This window comes from Dendropsophus ebraccatus, chromosome 5, assembly GCF_027789765.1.
Source record: "Dendropsophus ebraccatus isolate aDenEbr1 chromosome 5, aDenEbr1.pat, whole genome shotgun sequence".
NCBI classification, from domain to species: Eukaryota; Metazoa; Chordata; class Amphibia; order Anura; family Hylidae; genus Dendropsophus; species Dendropsophus ebraccatus.
In genome coordinates this window covers 15096707-15117475 of record NC_091458.1, presented here as the reverse complement: position 1 = coordinate 15117475, position 20769 = coordinate 15096707, and the positions used below count along the sequence as shown (strand labels likewise).

The 20769-nt window shown below is 42.5% G+C and overlaps 1 protein-coding gene across 1 annotated transcript in view; it reads left to right on the top strand.

Annotated features, from left to right (window-relative positions):
• The window catches only part of DGAT2 (diacylglycerol O-acyltransferase 2), a 128764-nt gene that overhangs the window by 106054 nt on the left and 1941 nt on the right, over positions 1 to 20769 (top strand). Inside the window, exons 7-8 of the mRNA XM_069972891.1 lie at positions 7548 to 7575; positions 8081 to 8198. Coding sequence (XP_069828992.1) covers positions 7548 to 7575; positions 8081 to 8198 — 146 coding nt within the window. The remainder of the gene's footprint in view (positions 1 to 7547; positions 7576 to 8080; positions 8199 to 20769) is intronic.

Here is a 20769-nt window from a genome sequence, read left to right as displayed (position 1 = left end):
TGTGAGTTTTCTGCAGCCGCTATTCAAAGAATAGCGGCCGCAGAAAACCTGTGAGAGCACACAATGGAGCCCCACGCTCCATTGAGTGCAGCGGCGAATTCGGTTGCGGGCGTACAGGGCTGTGCCCGCATCCGAGTTCAACTACGGTGAAGATCATCCGGCTGGTACTGCAGTACCGCCTGCAGTGGCGTAGCTACCATAGAGGCAGGATAGGCTGTTGCTATGGGGCCCGTGCAGGAGGGGGGCCCAGAGGAGAAGGTAAGAGCATGTGTCCTTCTGCTTAACCCCTTATGTACTGCAGCGTGTAAGTGACCAAATGTTTACTTACATGCTGCAACACGAAAAACGGTTAACAAGCAGAAAACAGAGATGTCTGCTTCACTGCTCTGATAACCTCTGACCTCTGTTCTCCAGCTGCGCAATCAAGTAGGAAAGGAAATTGTGCAGAGCTCCATGCAGGGGGCAGGGGTTATCAGTGCAGCAGCAGTAAAGCAGATATATATGCGCAGTGCTTTGTGTTGTGCGTAGGGAAGGGGGGCCCCTTAGAAGTTATTGCTATGGGGCCCCATGAATCCTAGCTACGTCACTGACCGGCCGGGATGATTTTCTCTGACACCGGCGGTTCTAGAACAGCCGGTGTCTTACGCTATGTGAACATGGCCCTAAGGTGTATTTATTTGTGTTGAAGTTATATGTGTGTAATATGTATATATGTGGGTATATCCAAGGTGTGCTTGTAATGAGTATATGTGTATAAATCTAAGGTGTATGTGTTCGTAATATCTATATATATGCATTCTGTGTTTGTATAATGTTTATGTGTGTAATTTGTGTACATGTATGTATCTGTAGTGTATCTATCTGTTGTTGTACTCACATTCTCATTCACTCATTCATCCTAACAATGGACCAGACATTATCTGCAGCGGTGTCTGGAAGAGTAGAGCAGGTATGGGGAAAGGTGAGTACAATTCAGTAGCGTAGCTACTATGGAGGCAGACCACGCCACTGCTACGGACGTCATTGCAAAATAACGGACATTATTTGACCTCCAAATAACAGACGGCCATAAAGACTGTCATCAAATGGACAAAAAAACACGGTGTGTAAACCTAGCCCATGTGTGTGATGTATAACTATGTGTGTGTAATAAGTGCATGTATGCAGTGTGTTATATAGTGTGTATATATATATATATATTATATATATATATATACATGTTTGGAATATATTCACATTTCATGCATAGAGTAACATATACAGTATAGATACATTGATGTATATATGATCTCTGCCAGGTCCCTTTTGTCTTTCGTCAGCACTTCTTCTGCGGTGTTCATATATTTCATAACAAGTAATCAGACAGTTCCTGTATAAGAGCTGGGACCAGTGTATACAGTCCCCCCATCACATCCTGATTTCATTCTGTGGGATTTACTGATGTGTTAAATATTTTGGCAACATAAAAGGAAAGAGACGCTACAGAGCGCACGGAGAATAGCTCAGGTTTTCTTAAAGAAGCAAGCATTAATTTTATTTTAAATTCATTATGCAGATATGTATATATGGAGGCATACCTTATATATGGTATTAGCTCATTTAGATGTTCCTTTCTACCAGAAAATTCTTGGAATTCTTTTCTTCAGTTGGGTCATGTGATCTCATAGTGACCCCCTGGAAATTACACGTGTTTCTGTGCACACACTGAAAGTCACCATCTCAGCCAGCAGAACCTCCTGTCTGATGAAGCTGCATGGACTGTACCACACATGGGGGACATACACTGATTATGATTATGGATTTGATGACAGGTCAGCCTTCCTGACTGTGGATAGCTTATTTAGAGATATATAGAGATTAGGAGAGGATTATTACACTGCTGTCCTAGCAGGCAGAGATGGCACTGGCTCTAGCTGCCCATGTGATGCTGTGCTGATGCATCATGGGATTGATAGCAGATTTGAAATAAAGAGAGGATGAAGCTTGGAATCTGAAAGTCGAGATGGTGAGTCATAAGTGTGCACATAACCCAGATACAGTAATGATGCAACCAGAGCTGGGATGAAACAGATGACACTGTGCAAACAGAGCTGTGATGAAACAGATGAAACTGTGCAAACAGAGCTGGGATGAAACAGATGACACTGTGCAACCAGAGCTGGGATGAAACAGATGAAACTGTGCAAACAGAGCTGGGATGAAACAGATGACACTGTGCAAACAGAGCTGGGATGAAACAGATGACACTGTGCGACCAGAGCTGGGATGAAACAGATGACACTGTGCGACCAGAGCTGGGATGAAACAGATGACACTGGGCAAACAGAGCTGGGATTAAACAGAAGACACTGTAGTAGTGCTTCTTTAAAGATAATTCATTGAAAGTTTTGGATGATATTGTGACATGAATCTTCATTTTTCTGCAGACTGGAAAAAGCAGGACACTGAGTGTAAAGAATGGCACTTAGATGGTGTCATGGTTCCCATGTGACGTCCCCACAACAATGTTATAAGTGGCATACTGCTGCTGGTTTCTAAAATGTTGTTGCCTAAAATGCTTGTGTAAAGTGAAGGTAGACCCTTTCATGACCTTACCTACCAGCACAGGTCTCCTCTCACAACCACTACACCAGCAAATGGTGTGCCTGCTCTCTTAAAGGGGCGGTGTCCACTGAATTTTCCATTACAAAATCTACGGGGGAACAAAAGATACAATTTACAAATATAAATCAAAAGTTTAAAAAAGTACAAAGAGAATGTTATTTTTTCTTTTCCCTTCATTTTAAACAGAAGTTACCAATTATAGATAGTACAAGAGAGGAGCCTGAACCCGGCAATACATCAGTCTGAGAATAATTGTCCTTATTGAGATTTATGTACCTGGAGAATATTACGTGTTGTTTCTGTAACTGGAAGGAATGAAACATTACTGTCAGACTCGTGGTTCTAAACTTTGACTTCAGGAGTTAAAATTTGAAGAAATTTGCAGTAGACAATAAAATTTTTCTAAAACTAGATAGAGGGGGTTGGGGAAAACAACGAGGGTACGTTTTAAAACGCTTCCTTTACATCTGCCATCAGGCCTGCATTCTATGATAGGAAACTGCTGCTCAAGAACTCCAGGGAAATCTACCAGAATGGAACCAGAGGGTGGCGCTAGACTCTACATGACTCTCACACTGCACGGGTTAAAGGGGAACTATCAGCAGGCTAGACTAATCTAATGTTTCATATCTTACGTTGTTCTAGACTAATCTAACCTGCTGATATGTATCTATTGCGCATGGGGCACAGAGGAGGAAGCCATGTCTCTTACCTTACTCCTGCTAACTGTGCTTCGGACTGAGGATTACACTACTAACAGCATGGGAACAGTGCTGAAGAGGAAGATAAGAGACATGCCTTCCTCCTCAGCACCTTGTGCACAATAAGGGGCTATCCTTAGGTTAGATTCATCTAACATGCTACTAGTTCCCCTTTAACTCTTCACTTCACCACCCATCTCCATTCCCTGCCAGTCTGTGTTATATGTGTAGTCTGGGTGTCAGAGGGCTGGTCCAATCACATCCTGGCCATCTCATAAGAAGTCCACTTGTGCTCTGGGACATAGTGTTTCTTGTGCTTGTGTTTCATATTGGACTGGATAGCTTGGTCTTCTGACCTCAATTGTCCTTTCTGACCTCCATTTTGACTGCTGTGTTTGTACGGTTCTGCTATCTCCGGTTTGACCTTTATCTATCCGACTATTTATTAGTATGTTTGTCCATTTTCTCGTTTTGTGTTTCACTTAACTGGTGAAGGGAACATGGCCAAGTTGTCGCTGACCACTTAGGGTCAGGCTGGCAAATAAGCAGAGACAGTCTTGGGGGGGTCTAGCACTAGGGATCACACTGTCTGTCTCTATTCAGGTCCCAGGGTCCCTTACACCAACACTGAGGGCACCAAAATTACCATCTGCCAGAATACCGTCACTAGGGTGTGCCCCGGGGGAACCTCTCTACTAATGCCAGTGCAAACTCCTTCTTCATGCATGAGACTTGTGGAGTCTCTCGAACACTGCGGCACCACAAAGTAGTTTTGCTATCATGTCTTGCTGGGATCTTTGGGGTCTTTGTTCCATTGGCGCCCTATATATCCCTGCGGACACAGTCTTGGTATGGTCTGTTTAATTAAAGGGCAAGTATAGACTGGAAATGACTTGGGCCGTGGAGGTAATGGAGGTCATGGACCTCCTCCGGCCATCGTCCACAATGACCCAGTGGTTGACTCACCTCTAGGTCAGGGCAGATTCCTTTGTCCTCTTCTCATAAGTAACAGTAAGAAGAATGTTACTTAGTAATGAAATCATTGTTACTTAGATGGTATCGTGGATTGTTTATAACCTATAATGGTTGTCTGGGAAACGGTCCATACGGTGAAATCACCGCGCTAAGAGCTGTGGACGCCGCGGCCCCCATGCTTAATGCTCCATCTGTTCTCAGTCAATGGATGAAGATTTGGAATAAATGTCCGGTTACCTATAAACAGGCTGGAGATGTAATGGACGATAAATGCACTGTATATGTAATGTCGACCGTGACACTGAGATTATCGGCGCTGATCTTGCGGCATTTCATCAATTAATAGATAAGAAAATTAAATCTGCAGTCAAAATCCTTTACGGGTTAGTTACGGTTTATATAAAGTTATAGTCAGAATACTTGGTATAACTTACTCCGGAGCTGCACTCACTATTCTGCTGGTGGGATCACTGTGTACATACATTACTGATCCTGAGTTACATCCTGTATTATACCCCAGAGCTGCACTCACTATTCTGCTGGTGGGGTCACTGTGTACATACATTACTGATCCTGAGTTACATTCTGTATTATACCCCAGAGCTGCACTCACTATTCTGCAGGTGGGGTCACTGTCTACATACATTACTGATCCTGAGTTACATTCTATATTATACTCCCCTAGGTTCAGCAGACGTCAACCCTTCTGGTGTGTCCAGCACTGCTCCTCAATGTCCGACATCTGTCAAGGAGAAGACTCCAAATCCATGGACCATGGTCTGCCAGGAAGAATACTTAGAAGATCTGGGATGTCCGACTTTGGACGGGATCTGAAATCTATCTCATAATTCCAGCAATTTTTTGGACAGACTCCTCGATCCCAATTACCGCCCTAACGAGACCTTGAGAAAACAAGGTCGCGTCCAACAAGCTCAATTGTCTCCCGTCTTTAAAAACTTCGACTAAAACCCCCCCGAGAACTTGAACCCACTTAGAGCGGTTACACAACAAGAATGTTTTTGTCCTTTTGTTCGTCGAAATATTTCAAGAGCTCAAGGAAGATCTTCGTAATTCTCCAAATCATCGCCTCTTGCACAACCCAGGTCCGCTCCCACCGTCCTCCCCGGCCGATCCCGTTCCAAGTTTCCTTCAGAGATAATTGAGGCTGCGTCCCGGGACCTCCAGAGTGGCTGAAGAGTCTCGGAGATTAGTTACTTTTGGAAGTGGTTCTCTTTGATGGGGATTACGTCTCTCTTTCAATTTGTCCCGCGGGATTATCTAAATGCGCCTCCCTTTGTCTTTGGACTTTGTGCTCCATGCCAGAAGAGCTACCTCTAAACAAGCAGAACAAGATCCTCCCTACTTTATGAGACATTACTTGTATCCAGAGCTTAGATCCCCGGGACTCTACCGCCTTTGTCTGCGCTCACCGCCATCCTCGTGTCTTGTCTTGGTACGTTCTTCCATTAAAGACTAGTAATCCCGATCATTTATAAAACCCGTCACCTCAAGATGCCTTCCATCTGAACCTTGAACCCTCGTTCCTCGCCAGGTGTATCCAACCCATAAACAAAGCTCTTCCCTTTCCTGCTCCTTACAATTGTGTCAATGGGAGGTCAGCGCAGAAATGTATTTATGTCGTCCGTTCAAAGCTGGTAATTGGTAACGTGTGTGGCGGTAGGAAACGCTAATCCATAGATGATGGTCTTCATCACTCTCAGTTATTTATTGTGGGAAGAATTAAAAACTCATCTTCTGCCCCCCCCCCCCCCCCCCCCCCCGAAGATGACAGCACTTATTTTAATGCGGTTTATGACTTTTCTGTATCGTAACATCTTGAAGGATGAATCAAGTCCCCAGCGAGTATCGGAAACGTCTATAAATAATAGTGACTGGAAGGATAAAACTCCTACAGTTTTAACAGGTACACAAAAACAACATGCAATCCACCGGAGGACGAAAATATTTAGTGCCGTCCACTTCAATGAGTGTACTGGTTTGTTTAGAGCTTTACATGCAGTATTATATTCTTGTATATAGGAGCAGTATTATAGTAGTTATATTCCTGTATATAGGAGCAGTATTATAGTAGTTATATTCCTGTATATAGGAGCAGTATTATAGTAGTTATATTCCTGTATATAGGAGCAGTATTATAGTAGTTATATTCCTGTATATAGGAGCAGTATTATAGTAGTTATATTCTTGTATATGGGAGCAGTATTATAGTGGTTATATTCTTGTATATAGGGGGCAGTATTATAGTAGTTATATTCCTGTATATAGGAGCAGTATTATAGTAGTTATATTCCTGTATATAGGAGCAGTATTATAGTAGTTATATTCCTGTATATAGGAGCAGTATTATAGTAGTTATATTCCTGTATATAGGGGACAGTATTATAGTAGTTATATTCCTGTATATAGGAGCAGTATTATAGTAGTTATGCACGAACTGGAGAGAATGGAACGGCTGCACATCCCATCTATGGCTGATACTAGTGCCGCTTGGCCTATATTAAAAATCAACACCAGAGTGTCTGTATATGAATTGATCAAGCCATATTGCCCCGTGTACCACCGCGCAGGTCCTCTGGTCCACACGGGTCCCTACGCTACCTCCACACCGTGTCGGTCAGCGACCGCCAACCCCGCAAAGCGTGCACATGCAGGGAAGGGAGGCCATGGAACGGCCCTGCAACCCCAATGTCACAGGACCAGACCCAAAAAGCCCCACCAAAACCCAGCCAGCACCACCGGCGGGGAAGGCTGCCCCCAAACGACACAAGTATGGATATGGTATTACACTTACCATTACTGCTCTCACAGAATGGGGAAGACATAAGGTCCAGACATGTGAGCACAGGCATATCCTGCTAATTATAATTATAATAGTTATATTCTTGTACATGGGACAGTATTATAGTAGTTATAGTCTTGTATATAGGAGCAGTATTACAGTAGTTATATTCTTGTACATGAGAGAATAGTATTATAGCGTGTAGAGTATAGATCATAGTGTTGGACTGGTGTATCTTAGTGTAGGGGCCGCTGGGAGCAGCAGCTATGTACATACAGTATTTGATGTGCTATGTTCTGGGGATTGATTTCCTCCCCGATATAATTTGTGAGTTGCCCTTTCATCTGGATGTTTTATTACGGCGTCATTAACGTCTTGCAGTAAGTGGTGTTATAAATTAGACTGCACTGTATATTGGACCCCCTGCATATGAAGCTCTCACCATAAATGTCCTCATGTGTCCACAGGGGTTGGAATCTGAGAGACCATTTGACGGTCAGAACATTATTCAGCCTGAGTTATAGATCATGTAGAATTTTCACATCTGACTATTATTACTAAGCTGCCAGGAGAACGCTCCAAACCATCAGGACTCTTCTCGCTTTATGTTTCATATTTTGTATTTTTAGCACTACACTAGACAGTCTGTAGAATAGATATAATGTGTTTGTTCCTTTTTTTTTTTGGTACCAATTTGTTTTGTATTTTAAAAACTTCCCTGGAGGCCGCCATATTGTAGACACACACAGTCTTAATGTATCTGTATTTACTGTAGCTTTTAGTCAGAGAAAGGTCATAGACTATAAGAGTTTCCAGGAAGTGATGGAGTACAGCGCCTCCACTGGCGATCAGGGATGTTCAGGGCTGCTGTAGTTAAAGGGACAGTGTCATCTTATTGTATAAATGATTTTATGTTAAACATATTTTTTAAGAATTTTTGGTGACGTTTTTTCTAATTGTCCATTTTTCTATATTATAAAATAATCCTGAGATCTTGCAGTTTTCATTCTCACCACTGGGGCTAAAACTAAGCTGAGACTTCCTGTTGTGTCTGTGGTGATAAGAGGAGGCTGCTGTAAAGTGATCTCTACAGCATTGCAGCGACACATGAGTCGCAAGTAGGTAGAGGAAGACAATAGCAGCTCCATGTGGAATGAACTTTTCAAAGGTCACAGAGTGTGCTCAGTAAGGTTTCACATTCAGAGTCTGTCTAATGTCGTCTATGTCCATGAGTCTTGCTGTAAAGCATGTCACTAAATGCTGTTAAGAAGTGCTCAGGAAATATGGCAGCCCCCATAACAACTTACAAAAAGAGTCAGAAAATAGAAAAGAGATTAGAATAAAAGAGCAAGTTTTAGTATCTGACTCTAATCAGTAAAAGAAAATTTAGTTTCCCTTTAAGGCCCTATTACATAAGCCAAAATCGACCTGTGTAATAGGGCAAATGCCACTTTGCCGGGCTGATCATTCAGTGCTGCCTTGCTTAGAAATCATTGGCTGTCAGCTCTACATCTCCCTGTGTAATAGGGGATGTGCAGGTGACAGCTGAATAAAGCAAAGGGCCGCACCAACAGGCTAGCGATTGTTTTACTGCATGATTACAGGGCAGAGGGCCCATCAGTATGATGAATGCTTGTTTACTAAGGGCCATCTATTACAGTCTTCACTCTCCTGTCTTAGCCAGTCCTCCTTAGTCCCACAGCATTGCTCTCTAGTTTCTTGCTGTCTCATGATCATGAGTTTACTCCGATCATCCTGTCCTGGTGTACACTGCAAAGCTGACAAGTGACCTGCAGAAAGCAAGAGGCCGGCTGTGCCAGCGCTAGTAGTCAGTGTTTGACACGTGATATTTATTTTTTCTGGAAAACACATGGAACAAAAATATTAGTTAAAAAAAATACAGAAATTGTTTTTAAAATTATGATGGGACTGTCCCATTCTGAAAACTTTGTCTAAGCTGATGTATTGGGTGAAATGAGACATATTTCAAATATAATAACATTTCTGAAACTGAACTGTTTTAGAGATATAGAATTACTTATCCCCTGTGTGCCTGCTTTGTTTTAAATAACCTGTTGCCCTTGTTATGACCCCCAAAGGTAGGTCAGGCATGCTCAGTTCAACTTCAGTCTCCAGGAAGTACTGGTTGTTGGTCTCCACCGAGCCTGCTTGCAAGGGGGATTGTGGGAAGGTGTAACATTTCAGAGAGAGAACCAGGAAGTGATTAGATCTATGGGGAGAAACACATTACAAGGATTAAGGTTACTTTACTAAAACCTTTACATACTGTACATATATATTGTGCACATGTGATTTTACCGAGAACCTGGAGGTGACCATTGGAGTAGGAGAGGCAGCAGCTCATCTTAATGTGGCATTGAAACCACGTTGGATACGTAACATCAAATAGTTTTTAATATTATTTTTCTATGCGTCATCCAAGTGCTACATATATATATATATATATATATATATATATATATATATATATATGATATATATATATATTTATTTTTTTTTTTTTTTTCCTTTCGGATGTATTATATTATTGTTATTACTATTAGTAGTTTTTTTTTATTTAATGATCATCATTATTGATCTATTATGTAACTATCTGTAGTATTATATTTTATTATTGTCATGAGAATTTATACGTTAATATATATTTATAAACATTGTCCAATATTATGATACATCTCATAATATGTTAAAATGATTGGGATTTTTGTTTTTATTACAATTATGCCTTTATTGTGTTGTTAACATATTCATTATACTTTGCTTTAACGTTCTGAATCTTGTTCTGTTTTTTTTTTTTTTAATTAGTTTAAAAGGATTGCTTTATTTAATATACTTATTATTTTTATAGAATTTCTTTTATGTTTCTTACTATTTTTTTTATAGTATTGCTTTTCTTTTTAGTATATATATTATTTTTATAGGAGTTCTATTATAGATTTTTTATTATAGTGTTACATTTTATTATGTTCTGATTATTTTGTTTTTATTACAGTAATATTTTATTAAATTGATTGAGATTTTATTGTATTATTATGCTTTAATATTATTTTATTAAAACTATTGCTTTTATGATGATCACATTGTTACTATGTTATTATTATTATTATTATTATTATTATTATTATTATTATTAGGATCTTCACTAAATATTTTGCACCCACTTTTTTTTTAAATCCAATAAATCCAGAGCGCGTTGAAGGTGAAGAGTGTGTCCGCGCCGTGTTATACGCAGGGTTATAAGCCTCTGATTTTCATTTTCTCTGACTGAAGAATTTGCCCTTTATTCATTGGAAAGTCATAAATTCTGATTCAATCACTAAGTAAAACATATTTTGGCCCACAGGAATATGGTGTAATTGCTACCATTTGACGCTCGGTCTCGGTGTTTGAAGAAACTACATATGGCAAAAGTTTCCATCCTGAGGTATTCACTCCCACAGCGAGGGGCAGGGAAATCATTTCACTTCTTCGTAACACTTCACAACGATGTAAATGCACACAGGCTGCTGACCTGTGTATCTAAGCTTATGTGATACTGCCAGGTGAGCCGTGTATCTAATAGTGCTATCATGTGATCCTGCCTACTGAGCCATGTATCTAAGCCTACAATGTCAGCATATCTAAGCTTCTTTATGTGTGATACTGACTGTTAGGCTGTTATGTCTTAGCACGTCACATGTGATACACAGGCTCAGCAGATGGTATGTGGCATCCCTGTGTATCTAAGCTTATCATATGTGACACTATCTGCTTAGCCTGTCTATCTTGGTTTATCATGTCACACAGTTTGCAGAATCTCAGTATCTAAGCCTATTGTGTGATACTCTCTGCTGAGTCTATGTATCTAAGCCAGTCATGTGTTACTATCTGCTAAGTCACTGTATCTGTCATGTCTAAGGCTGCATCCACATGTTCCGGGAAGTTGTCCGTGCTCACGGACAATTTTAAAGCCCATTGCTTTCTAATGGGCTATTCAGACGTTCCGTGATCTCACAGATCCGTGATCCGTTCCGTTTAAAAAAAGGACATGCCATAACTCGGAACGGAAGCACGGAACGGATTCCCCATAGAAATGAATGAGATCCGTGTCTGCTTAGCCTGTCTATCTTAGCCATAGCAACAAATCACTGCTCAACTTTCATTGTCCATAGCAACCAATCACAGCCCAGCTTTTATTGTCCATAGCAACCAATCACTTAGTTTAGCTTTTATTTTACCAGCGCATTGGAAGAAGTGAAAGCTGAGCTGTGATTGGTTGCTATAGACAATGAAAACTAAGATGTGATTGGTTGCTATGGACAATGAAAACTAAGATGTGATTGGTTGCCATGGACAATGAAAGCTGAGCTGTGATTGGTTGCTGGGCAACACGAAGAATCTTACTGTAAAACAGCGCCATAATTCTTCCCATGTATCTAAGCCATGGTGCAACCACAGAGGACTCTATGTATAGCGTTGTGTCGTCCATGAACAAAGTTGTGTCACAGATCACATTACAAAACCTCTGGGAATTCCTCTGTATAGCACCTGCATATTAGGTGATCCATCATGGTGATACTCCGGGGCTCTGACCCCAATCAATCTTTTTTATTCTTTCTTTATTACGAGCTTGTGAAGCTGTAGATCATATCCCATACACTTCAGACAGGCTACAGACAGGCGGACTACAAATCCCATCCTATCACATGTTCTAAAGAATACAGAAACAGAATTCATTAGTTTGACCCTTAGATTGCATAAACTGGTCAATGCTATGCCATACCATTGCTTTGATCAGTAACAGTGCTATATGGAGACAGCGGCACTCACCAAATGGCTTTCAGGTTATTTATTGTGCAACCAAACACCAAACGTTCAGCAGGTATACAGAGTATCAGCAGGTGTATTCCACTAGGGTTAACAATTCCAATATGTTTGTCAATTTTTGAGAAGGGACATCTGGAAAACTCCAAAAATATTTGGGCTTATGTCAAAGAGGCAGAGCCTATAGGTCCATGGGCCCTAGCACCGCTATGCATCACTGTGCTTTATACCTACCCCTTGCATAATGAGCGATCAGGGCCGGCTCCAGGTTTTTGCTGGCCCTCGGGTGACAGAGCCTCAGCGGGCCCCTCATCCATCCACTTTGCAGACATCATCCACACACTATGCACAATCACTTGAGACACCACTAACATACACAAACACACATTATTGGCACATACACTGACTCACTGACTGACACAAACACTGACAGACACTGACTGGCTGACACTGGCACACTGCACTTACAGCTCAGTTTTCCTCTCTGTCAGGCTGCTCTTCACACTGTAAGGTTGAGGACCTTCGGGTCATGTGATCAGGTCCTTCACCCTTTCTCTCTCTGTGCAGGTCCTGCTCCATCTCCTGTGTATTCTGATGTTCACCGTCACCCTGCACTATAGTGAGCGGGCTGAACATTAGAACATTGGTCCCCTCTCCCTTTCTGGGCCCCTATTGGCGCTGTGGGCCCCGGCACATGCCCAGGTAAGTCCTGTGCTGACGCTGGCCCTGTAAGATACCAGATGACAGAGGTAGGTTCAAAATGCGTTCATTGATATCTAACCAGTGGTACCATCAGCTTGGTAAGTGGTCAGGGGGTGACAGATTTACTTTAACTGATACAGACCCCCAGACCAGATCTGTTAACTAACACAGAATCAAAACCAAGTCCAGTAAATTAATAGACCATAGATGAGAACCCCTAATAATACAAACCCCAAACCGCTTACTAATACAGGTCCCTACGATTAACATAAGTCCCCAGACTAGACCCCCTGTGCATAGAAACTCCAGACCAGAACCACCACAGTAATACAGGCATCAGACCAAACTCTCCAAACAAATAGAGAAGAATACAAGAACCCCTTATCAATACAGACCACCAACCACTCAGTGTACATCCAGGAGCAGGTACACCTGTCACTGATAGGAGTCCCTGCCACTCTATATACGTTGCATGAGTAATTGTGGCAATGACAAATCTGAATCAGGATTTGAATCCAAATCTGATCGAATCTGAACTGGATTTAGTGTAAATATTTTTGATACATTGTGGAAACATTCTACTCTCTAATCGTGCAGCTGCTCATGGCGCTCCCACCGGCGGTCTCGCGGTCGCCCCTGTTGATGGATTAAACATTTCATCTCTTATGGATCTTTGCTGCTGAACTGTGTCCACACCTTTAAATTGACTCGTAGTCAGCGATGCAGATGTTTCCAGGCCCGGAACAATGGACGTCCCATATATGACTTCACAGTAATGTACCGGAGCGATTGTGTGACAGGTCCACACTACACCAGAGACGAGGGGGTCACCGGCCTGCCAATCTCAGGCGCTGGGAAGTGGGAGACTAATTATAATTTCCAGGTCATGCAGAACAGAACAGAAAAAAACTTGGAGGTTTTGTAATATCAGGAAAACGTTAAATATTCCCTCCGCCCCTGAGCTCACAAGCCCCAACAGGGCTATATGAGTGACATAATAAGTGACGGCACCTCCTGACGGATGCGGCCGTAACCCGGCACATTGTCATCGCACACAGTTTGTGCTCTGCAGCCGAGCGTTACATATCTGGTATGTGGTGGCAAGGATCACAAAGGGTTGTGTTACCCGGCGCACTACAGTGTAAAGACTGGTCGCTGGCTTGTCCTGGAGTGGGACACAATACAAGATCGGTTCATATACATGGACTCTGGACACTGAGGAACAAAAAAATTCAAAAAGATTCAAAATTTTTATTATTTTCATATGTATATATCCCCAATGAGGACTGTAGTTATGTCCATATCGATACAAAAGAATCTCAATAATTTTGTGGTTCGGAATCCTTAAGTCAGTCCCTACTTGATCAGTTCTATAGTCACATCCAAGCTAAGTGAGTACTCCCATCTTACACCTCCGATAGCTGTAGGCTATATGCTTGTTCAGGCAACGGCTGTTCATCCTAGTTTCCCCCATACACAAGCACGCTCGGCTCCATCAAGCATGCAGGTATTTTCAGTGGTGAGAGGAGAGAAAGCCGCTGCCGTCATCTTTCGGGAGAGTCGGACGCATTCGACACTTGGCCGGTCTTGCCAAAACTGATGGATTCTGAGGACATTTCTCTGAAGGGGCCTTTGCACACTTATGACTGTGACTGTCCAATAGCGAAGGTCCCACCTCTTTCTATAACTCCTATATATATACACTCACCAGCCACTTTATTAGGTACACCATGCTAGTAACGGGTTGGACCCCCTTTTGCCTTCAGAACTGCCTCAATTCTTGGTGGCATAGATACAACAAGGTGCTGGAAGCTTCCTCAGAGATTTTGGTCCATATTGACTTGATGACATCACACAGTTGCCGCAGATTTGTCGGCTGCACATCCATGATGCGAATCTCCCGTTCCACCACATCCCAAAGATGCTCTATTGGATTGAGATCTGGTGACTGTGGAGGCCATTTGAGTACAGTGAACTCATTGTAATGTTCAAGCAGAAATCGAGACTCATCAGACCAGGCAACGTTTTTCCAATCTTCTACTGTCCAATTTCGATGAGCTTGTGCAAATTGTAGCCTCAGTTTCCTGTTCTTAGCTGAGCGGAGTGGCACCCGGTGTGGTCTTCTGCTGCTGTAGCCCATCTGCCTCAAAGTTCGAGGTACTGTGCGTTCAGAGATGCTCTTCTGCCTACCTTGGTTGTAACGGTTGGCTATTTGAGTCACTGTTGCCTTTCTATCAGCTCGAACCAGTCTGCCCATTCTCCTCTGACCTCTGGCATCAACAAGGCATTTCCGCCTACAGAACTGCCGCTCACTGGATGTTTTTTCTTTTTCGGACCATTCTCTGTAAACCCTAGAGATGGTTGTGCGTTAAAATCCCAGTAGATCAGCAGTTTCTGAAATACTCAGACCAGCCCTTCTGGCACCAACAACCATGCCACGTTCAAAGGCACTCACATCACCTTTCTTCCCCATACTGATGCTCGGTTTGAACTGCAGGAGATTGTCTTGACCATGTCTACATGCCTAAATGCACTGAGTTGCCGCCATGTGATTGGCTGATTAGAAATTAAGTGGTAACGTGCAGTTGGACAGGTGTATCTAATAAAGTGGCCGGTGAGTGTAAAGGGGACCAATTGTAGCGGCTTTCTGCAGTGGACAGGGGTCAGCATGGGCGATCTGACTGGTCTGCGAGGCCGCATATACAACAAACTGATGTCCTGTGTAATGTGAGTATTTTCTATTATAGTCAGCAGGAACCTTCTTCTGTGGATTCGGACCAGTTGGGGTACCAGTGCTGATGCCCCTGAGATGGGTAATAATGCTCATCTTTGTAATAATTCACCGTAAAACAAAGAAGGGGGGCATGTTATTGTTTGAAAGTAGAAAGGTGTCTCAACTCCTTTGTCCCCACCGACCAGTACAGATGTCCATCATTATGCCCCCTGATAGGACATAGTGCCCCTGCTCATAAAACAGAAAAACTTATACTTGCCTTACCCAGATCCCATGATGAGAGGCTGAGGCCTGTCGTGTCCTCTGAAGTCAATAGCTGGGCATCTTGTCCATAGTCCTGGAGTCTTGTAGGTTAAAGGCCTAAAGTGATCTATAAGGAGAGAATAGCAGGGTTCTCTATCATAGGGTTCCGCTGTACCCATTTAGGATGCAGATATAGATAATGGCTAAAATTCCAGTATCCTGGGTAGGTATGGAGACTACCAGGGCTCAATGCCTGAAGGAGTATCACGTTCAACTCCACTGGACAAGGGTAAAATTGAAACCCATGGAACTCCTTTGAAGATTGGAGCCCAGGGCAATAACCTAACCTGCCCCCTAACCCCAGCCCTGATGACATTGATTTCCTTGAGGGGGTCTTTTAGAAAAGACAGCCTGTACAAAGAGTATGTCCTGTACTAGAGGACCATGACCAACCATGTGCTACTTATTGCCATCAATGGGTACCATGTCATGCTTCATTCAAAGTGTGAAGGATCAAATGCATTGCAGTTGCCGGACGACCGTAACCAACTCACTGTTGGGGACATTGCCGAATTAAACTCTTTTGATGAAAACCGATACTCATAACCTGGTTGCACTTTCTTAACCCACTCTCTAGCTAACTCCATGCACTTAACAGGTTCCTCTCGGAAACCCAACCATAGACCCTCAGCCAAGAGCCGGCAATAATTCACACGAAGCCTGAGCAGAACTCCAACAGCTGCAAAGTCCTCTTAATCATTACAGGAATTTATATCTACCCAGGGAGCGCCATATACACTACACCCCCACCCCCGACATCCAGTAATGATGATGTATGGATCTTCTGATTTTTCTGCAAGGTAATGGTGGGAGATCAAAAAGGAGGAGATACGAGCGTGCGCCATTAGGCGGCCATTCACAACAATCAGACAGTCACCTAGGAGGATTAGACATGTGGCAGGCTACGGGACGGCCTCTCCGCATTACAATAGTGTCATGGTGCTGGCGAGAGGAAAGACTCGCTCAATTGCCTGGATTTGTAAATTACTCGAAAATTGTTTCCAGCCTCCGATCAGACACTTGTTGCCTGGGGCTCACCTTATCTCCACTTTGTGGTCAGCTTAATATTGAACAGGTTGTCTAAGAATGCACACCACTTCTCCCTAACATTAGAGAGTGGATTTAATAGAGAGCGGCACCTAATATGAACCGAGACCCACCAGATGTCCTAAATTGGGGGGGGGGGGGGATTGGGGAAAAAAAGATTCCTCTTCAATTTGGAAAGATAAAAAAACAATCGCTTGTAAATAAAATCTTTAAGTTGTTGACTCCAACCATTCCTTAGTTGTATGGGGGAATCCAATATGGCTGCTATTAGACTTTTGATAACCAACTTACTTATACTCCTGTAACTGCCGGCATGGATGGGCAATGGAGGCAAAGTGAACAACTGCCCAGGTGGTACTGTCACACATATACACTGAGATATTTTCTCAGAGTCACATCTAGGTTAGGATAGGGGGATAATGGTGCCCAAGCACCTGCAATATCTTTTCCCATACACATGCATGTTGTGTCAATGTGGAGTGGAGGGACGGCCACTACCAGACAGCCCATCTCTTGGGAGGACAAAGATAAAACTCAATACCCTTCTCTTCCCCTATGATATCTGTTGATGGAGGGTCCCGAGTCCCCCATAACAACATGGATATCGGTGCATTTGGCCACCTTTTGCCTAGTCATCTGGAAGGGGTTAATGTCACAGGCAGCCGAATGATCAATGATTTTCCAGTCCGGCTTTTTTGGAATTTTGCATGTTCACAATGCGATGCTTATTCAGTTCTATTCCATGGCAATCGGCGCCGGATCAAGATGACATATCCGAAAACCGCAGACATCGAAAAAAAATCTGGGGCCTAAACATTTCATTAGCCCACAATGTCTCGGCTAATGACAGAGCAAACCTCAGGCTCGGCATTCAGCGGGATTGTCAGACACAACACCTTGCCCATTGTGGCTGATATCAATCTGTCAGTATGAACAGGCTCCAACAATAGGGCTTCTCTTGACACAGGCATCAATGCGGCGCGGGGAATTACATCAAATCTTCTCCTGAATTGGAAATGATTGCACTGAAAGATTTGTGTACATATTCTGCAGATGACTTCCACTGAATGTCCCGAAAAATGCTGGATAAATAAACCTGGGATTAGCCGCTGGGACTGACTGAAGCTACAACCCCGCCGGCAGCTGAAAGCAGACGGGAAAAACTCAGCAGCTGGGATTTTTGAGTTTTGGAATTTTTGAGTTTGAATTTAAAATTACACAATTATCAAAAATTATGATAATTATGATGGCACAAGGCTCATTGACATCAGTCTGGTCCGATACCAAAGGAGAGCTGCCGTAGAGCAAACTGCTGAAAAACTTCCTGCTGCCCAGGATAGAAAGGAGGCAGGTCACACAGGATGTGTATGGGACCCCACAGACCGGTCATGTGACCCCAGCACATCCCTTAATGTGTCTACAATGGAGCAATGGAGGAAGGCATCTGGTCTGAGGGATCACGTTACACTATGTGGACAGCCGGGTGGGTGTGCGTCACTTACCTGGGGAAGAGATGGCACCAGGATGCATTATGGGAAGAAGACAAGATGGCGGGGGCAGTGTGATGGGCAATGTTGTGCTGGAGACCTTGTGTCCTACCATCATGTGGATGTTCCTATAACACCGACCACCTACCTGACCATTGTACACACCAAGTCCCCCTCCTGATGGCAGAGGTACCCCCTAATGGTAGGAGATAATACCCCGGGGGCCACACTGCAGACATTGTACAGGACAAAGAGATCAAGGTTGTGACTCGGCCTCCAGATTCCCCAGATCTCCATCCCATCGATCATCTGTGGGATGTGCTGGACAAACATGGAGGCCGCACCACACACCTTACAGGATCGGCTGCTGATACCAGCACAGGGCTCTGTGGTCCGAGCCTATGGGGGTCATTGGGACCTACACAATATTAAGTAGGTGGTTTTAATGTTACGGCTGATCGTTTTTTGTTTTTTTTCCTAGATTACATCAAGTTCCCTTTTATTTCTTTCAATCCTTTTAGTTAATTCATATAATTATCATTTGGATCTGTTATTTATTTATTGTTTATATTATTTATTTATTGTTTATTTTATTTATTATCTAAATTACTTAGTTATGTATTTTATGTAACGTTTATATTATTTATTTATTGTTTATTTTATTTATTGTCTAAAATATTTAGTTATGTATTTTATGTAACGTTTATATTATTTATTTATTGTTTATTTTATTTATTATTTGTTTATGTCTTTATTTATATCCATTATTTAATGTTTATTTATTTAGTAATTTATTGTATTAATTATTTATTTGTCTTTATTTATATAATGTATTTATTTTATTTAATGTTTATTTATTTAGTTATTGTTTATTTTATTTATTATTTATGTCTTTATATAATTTATTTATTTTATTTAGTGTTTGTTTATTTTGTTATTGTTAATTTTTTTTTATTATTTGTTTATGTCTTTATTTATATAATTTATTTATTTTATTTAGTGTTTATTTATTTAGTTGTTCTTTATATCATTTTTTATTTATTTTCTACCGGTATATTATTTAGTCATGTATTTTAATTCACGTTTATGTTATTTATTAGACGTTGATGATCACATCTCTATAGGCAGCCACATCCTGTACATTCAGCCACTACCACGGCCTCCTCCCGGGACGTCGCCTCTTAGTCCGCACGGTTATTTATAGCGGATAGGTGGATACAATTTTGGAGATATAGATCTCTGGATATTTTCAGATGAGTTAAATGTAATAGTGACAAATCTGTGGTCCCGGAGTGCGAGGAGCGAATGTGGATGAAATAATGTGACTTCCCCAGAGAAGGAGTCGCGGCCTTTAGATGCAATGGCCCGGCGCTGTCCGGAGGGTAATGGAGGCGCGGTGTAAATCTCTCCGCAGATGTTTGTCATTACATCGAGAATTGAGAGCGAACATTTATCAGCCGTGATGTAAATAGTGTTTATGGGTCAAATTAGGTTCACAAACCTTAAACTGATTTAATTTGTTGAGGCAACAAGTCGGAGAAATGCGCAGAGGAGATTGCATTAAGATGCCTGGTGGTTCCGCAGGAATGACGAATCGTAGGGTGACAGGCGGAGGAATGACCGTGCAGATTAAAAACATGTTACTGGCCTGAGCCGAGGTACAATGATTGATGTGTCAGTATATTACCGGGATATATCTTCAGCTTATAGATTCACATTACACCATATTCCAGGCGCCAACATACAACCCAATATCCAGTCAGGGTCTGAGACTCTGGGGCTTGTATTACATTAGGGGTCTGGTCTGGGGTCTGTATTAGTTTAGGGGTCTGGTCTGGCGTCTGTATTAGTTTAGGGGTCTGCTCTGTGGTCTGTATTAGTTTAGGGGTCTGGTCTGGAGTCTGTATTAGTGTAGTGGTCTGGTCTGGGGTCTGTATTAGTTTAGGGGTCTGGTCTGGGGTCTGTATTAGTGTAGTGGTCTGGTCTGGGGTCTGTATTAGTTTAGGGGTCTGGTCTGGCGTCTGCATTTTAGGGGTCTGCTCTGTGGTCTATATTAGTTTAGGGGTCTGGTCTGGAGTCTATATTAGTTTAGGGGTCTGGTCTGGGGTCTATATTAGTGTAGTGGTCTGGTCTGGGGTCTGTATTAGTTTAGGGGTCTGGTCTGGGGTCTGGTCTGGGGTCTGTATTAGTTTAGGGGTCTGCTCTGTGGTCTGTATTAGTTTAGGGGTCTGGTCTGGAGTCTATATTAGTTTAGGGGTCCTGTCTGGGGTCTGTATTAGTGTAGTGGTCTGGTCTGGGGTCTGTATTAGTTTAGGGGTCTGGTCTGGGGTCTGTATTAGTGTAGTGGTCTGGTCTGGGGTCTGTATTAGTTTAGGGATCTGGTCTGGGGTCTGTATTAGTTTAGGGGTCTGCTCTGTGGTCTGTATTAGTTTAGGGGTCTGGTCTGGAGTCTATATTAGTTTAGGGGTCTGGTCTGGGGTCTGTATTAGTGTAGTGGTCTGGTCTGGGGTCTGTATTAGTTTAGGGGTCTGGTCTGGGGTCTGTATTAGTGTAGTGGTCTGGTCTGGGGTCTGTATTAGTGTAGTGGTCTGG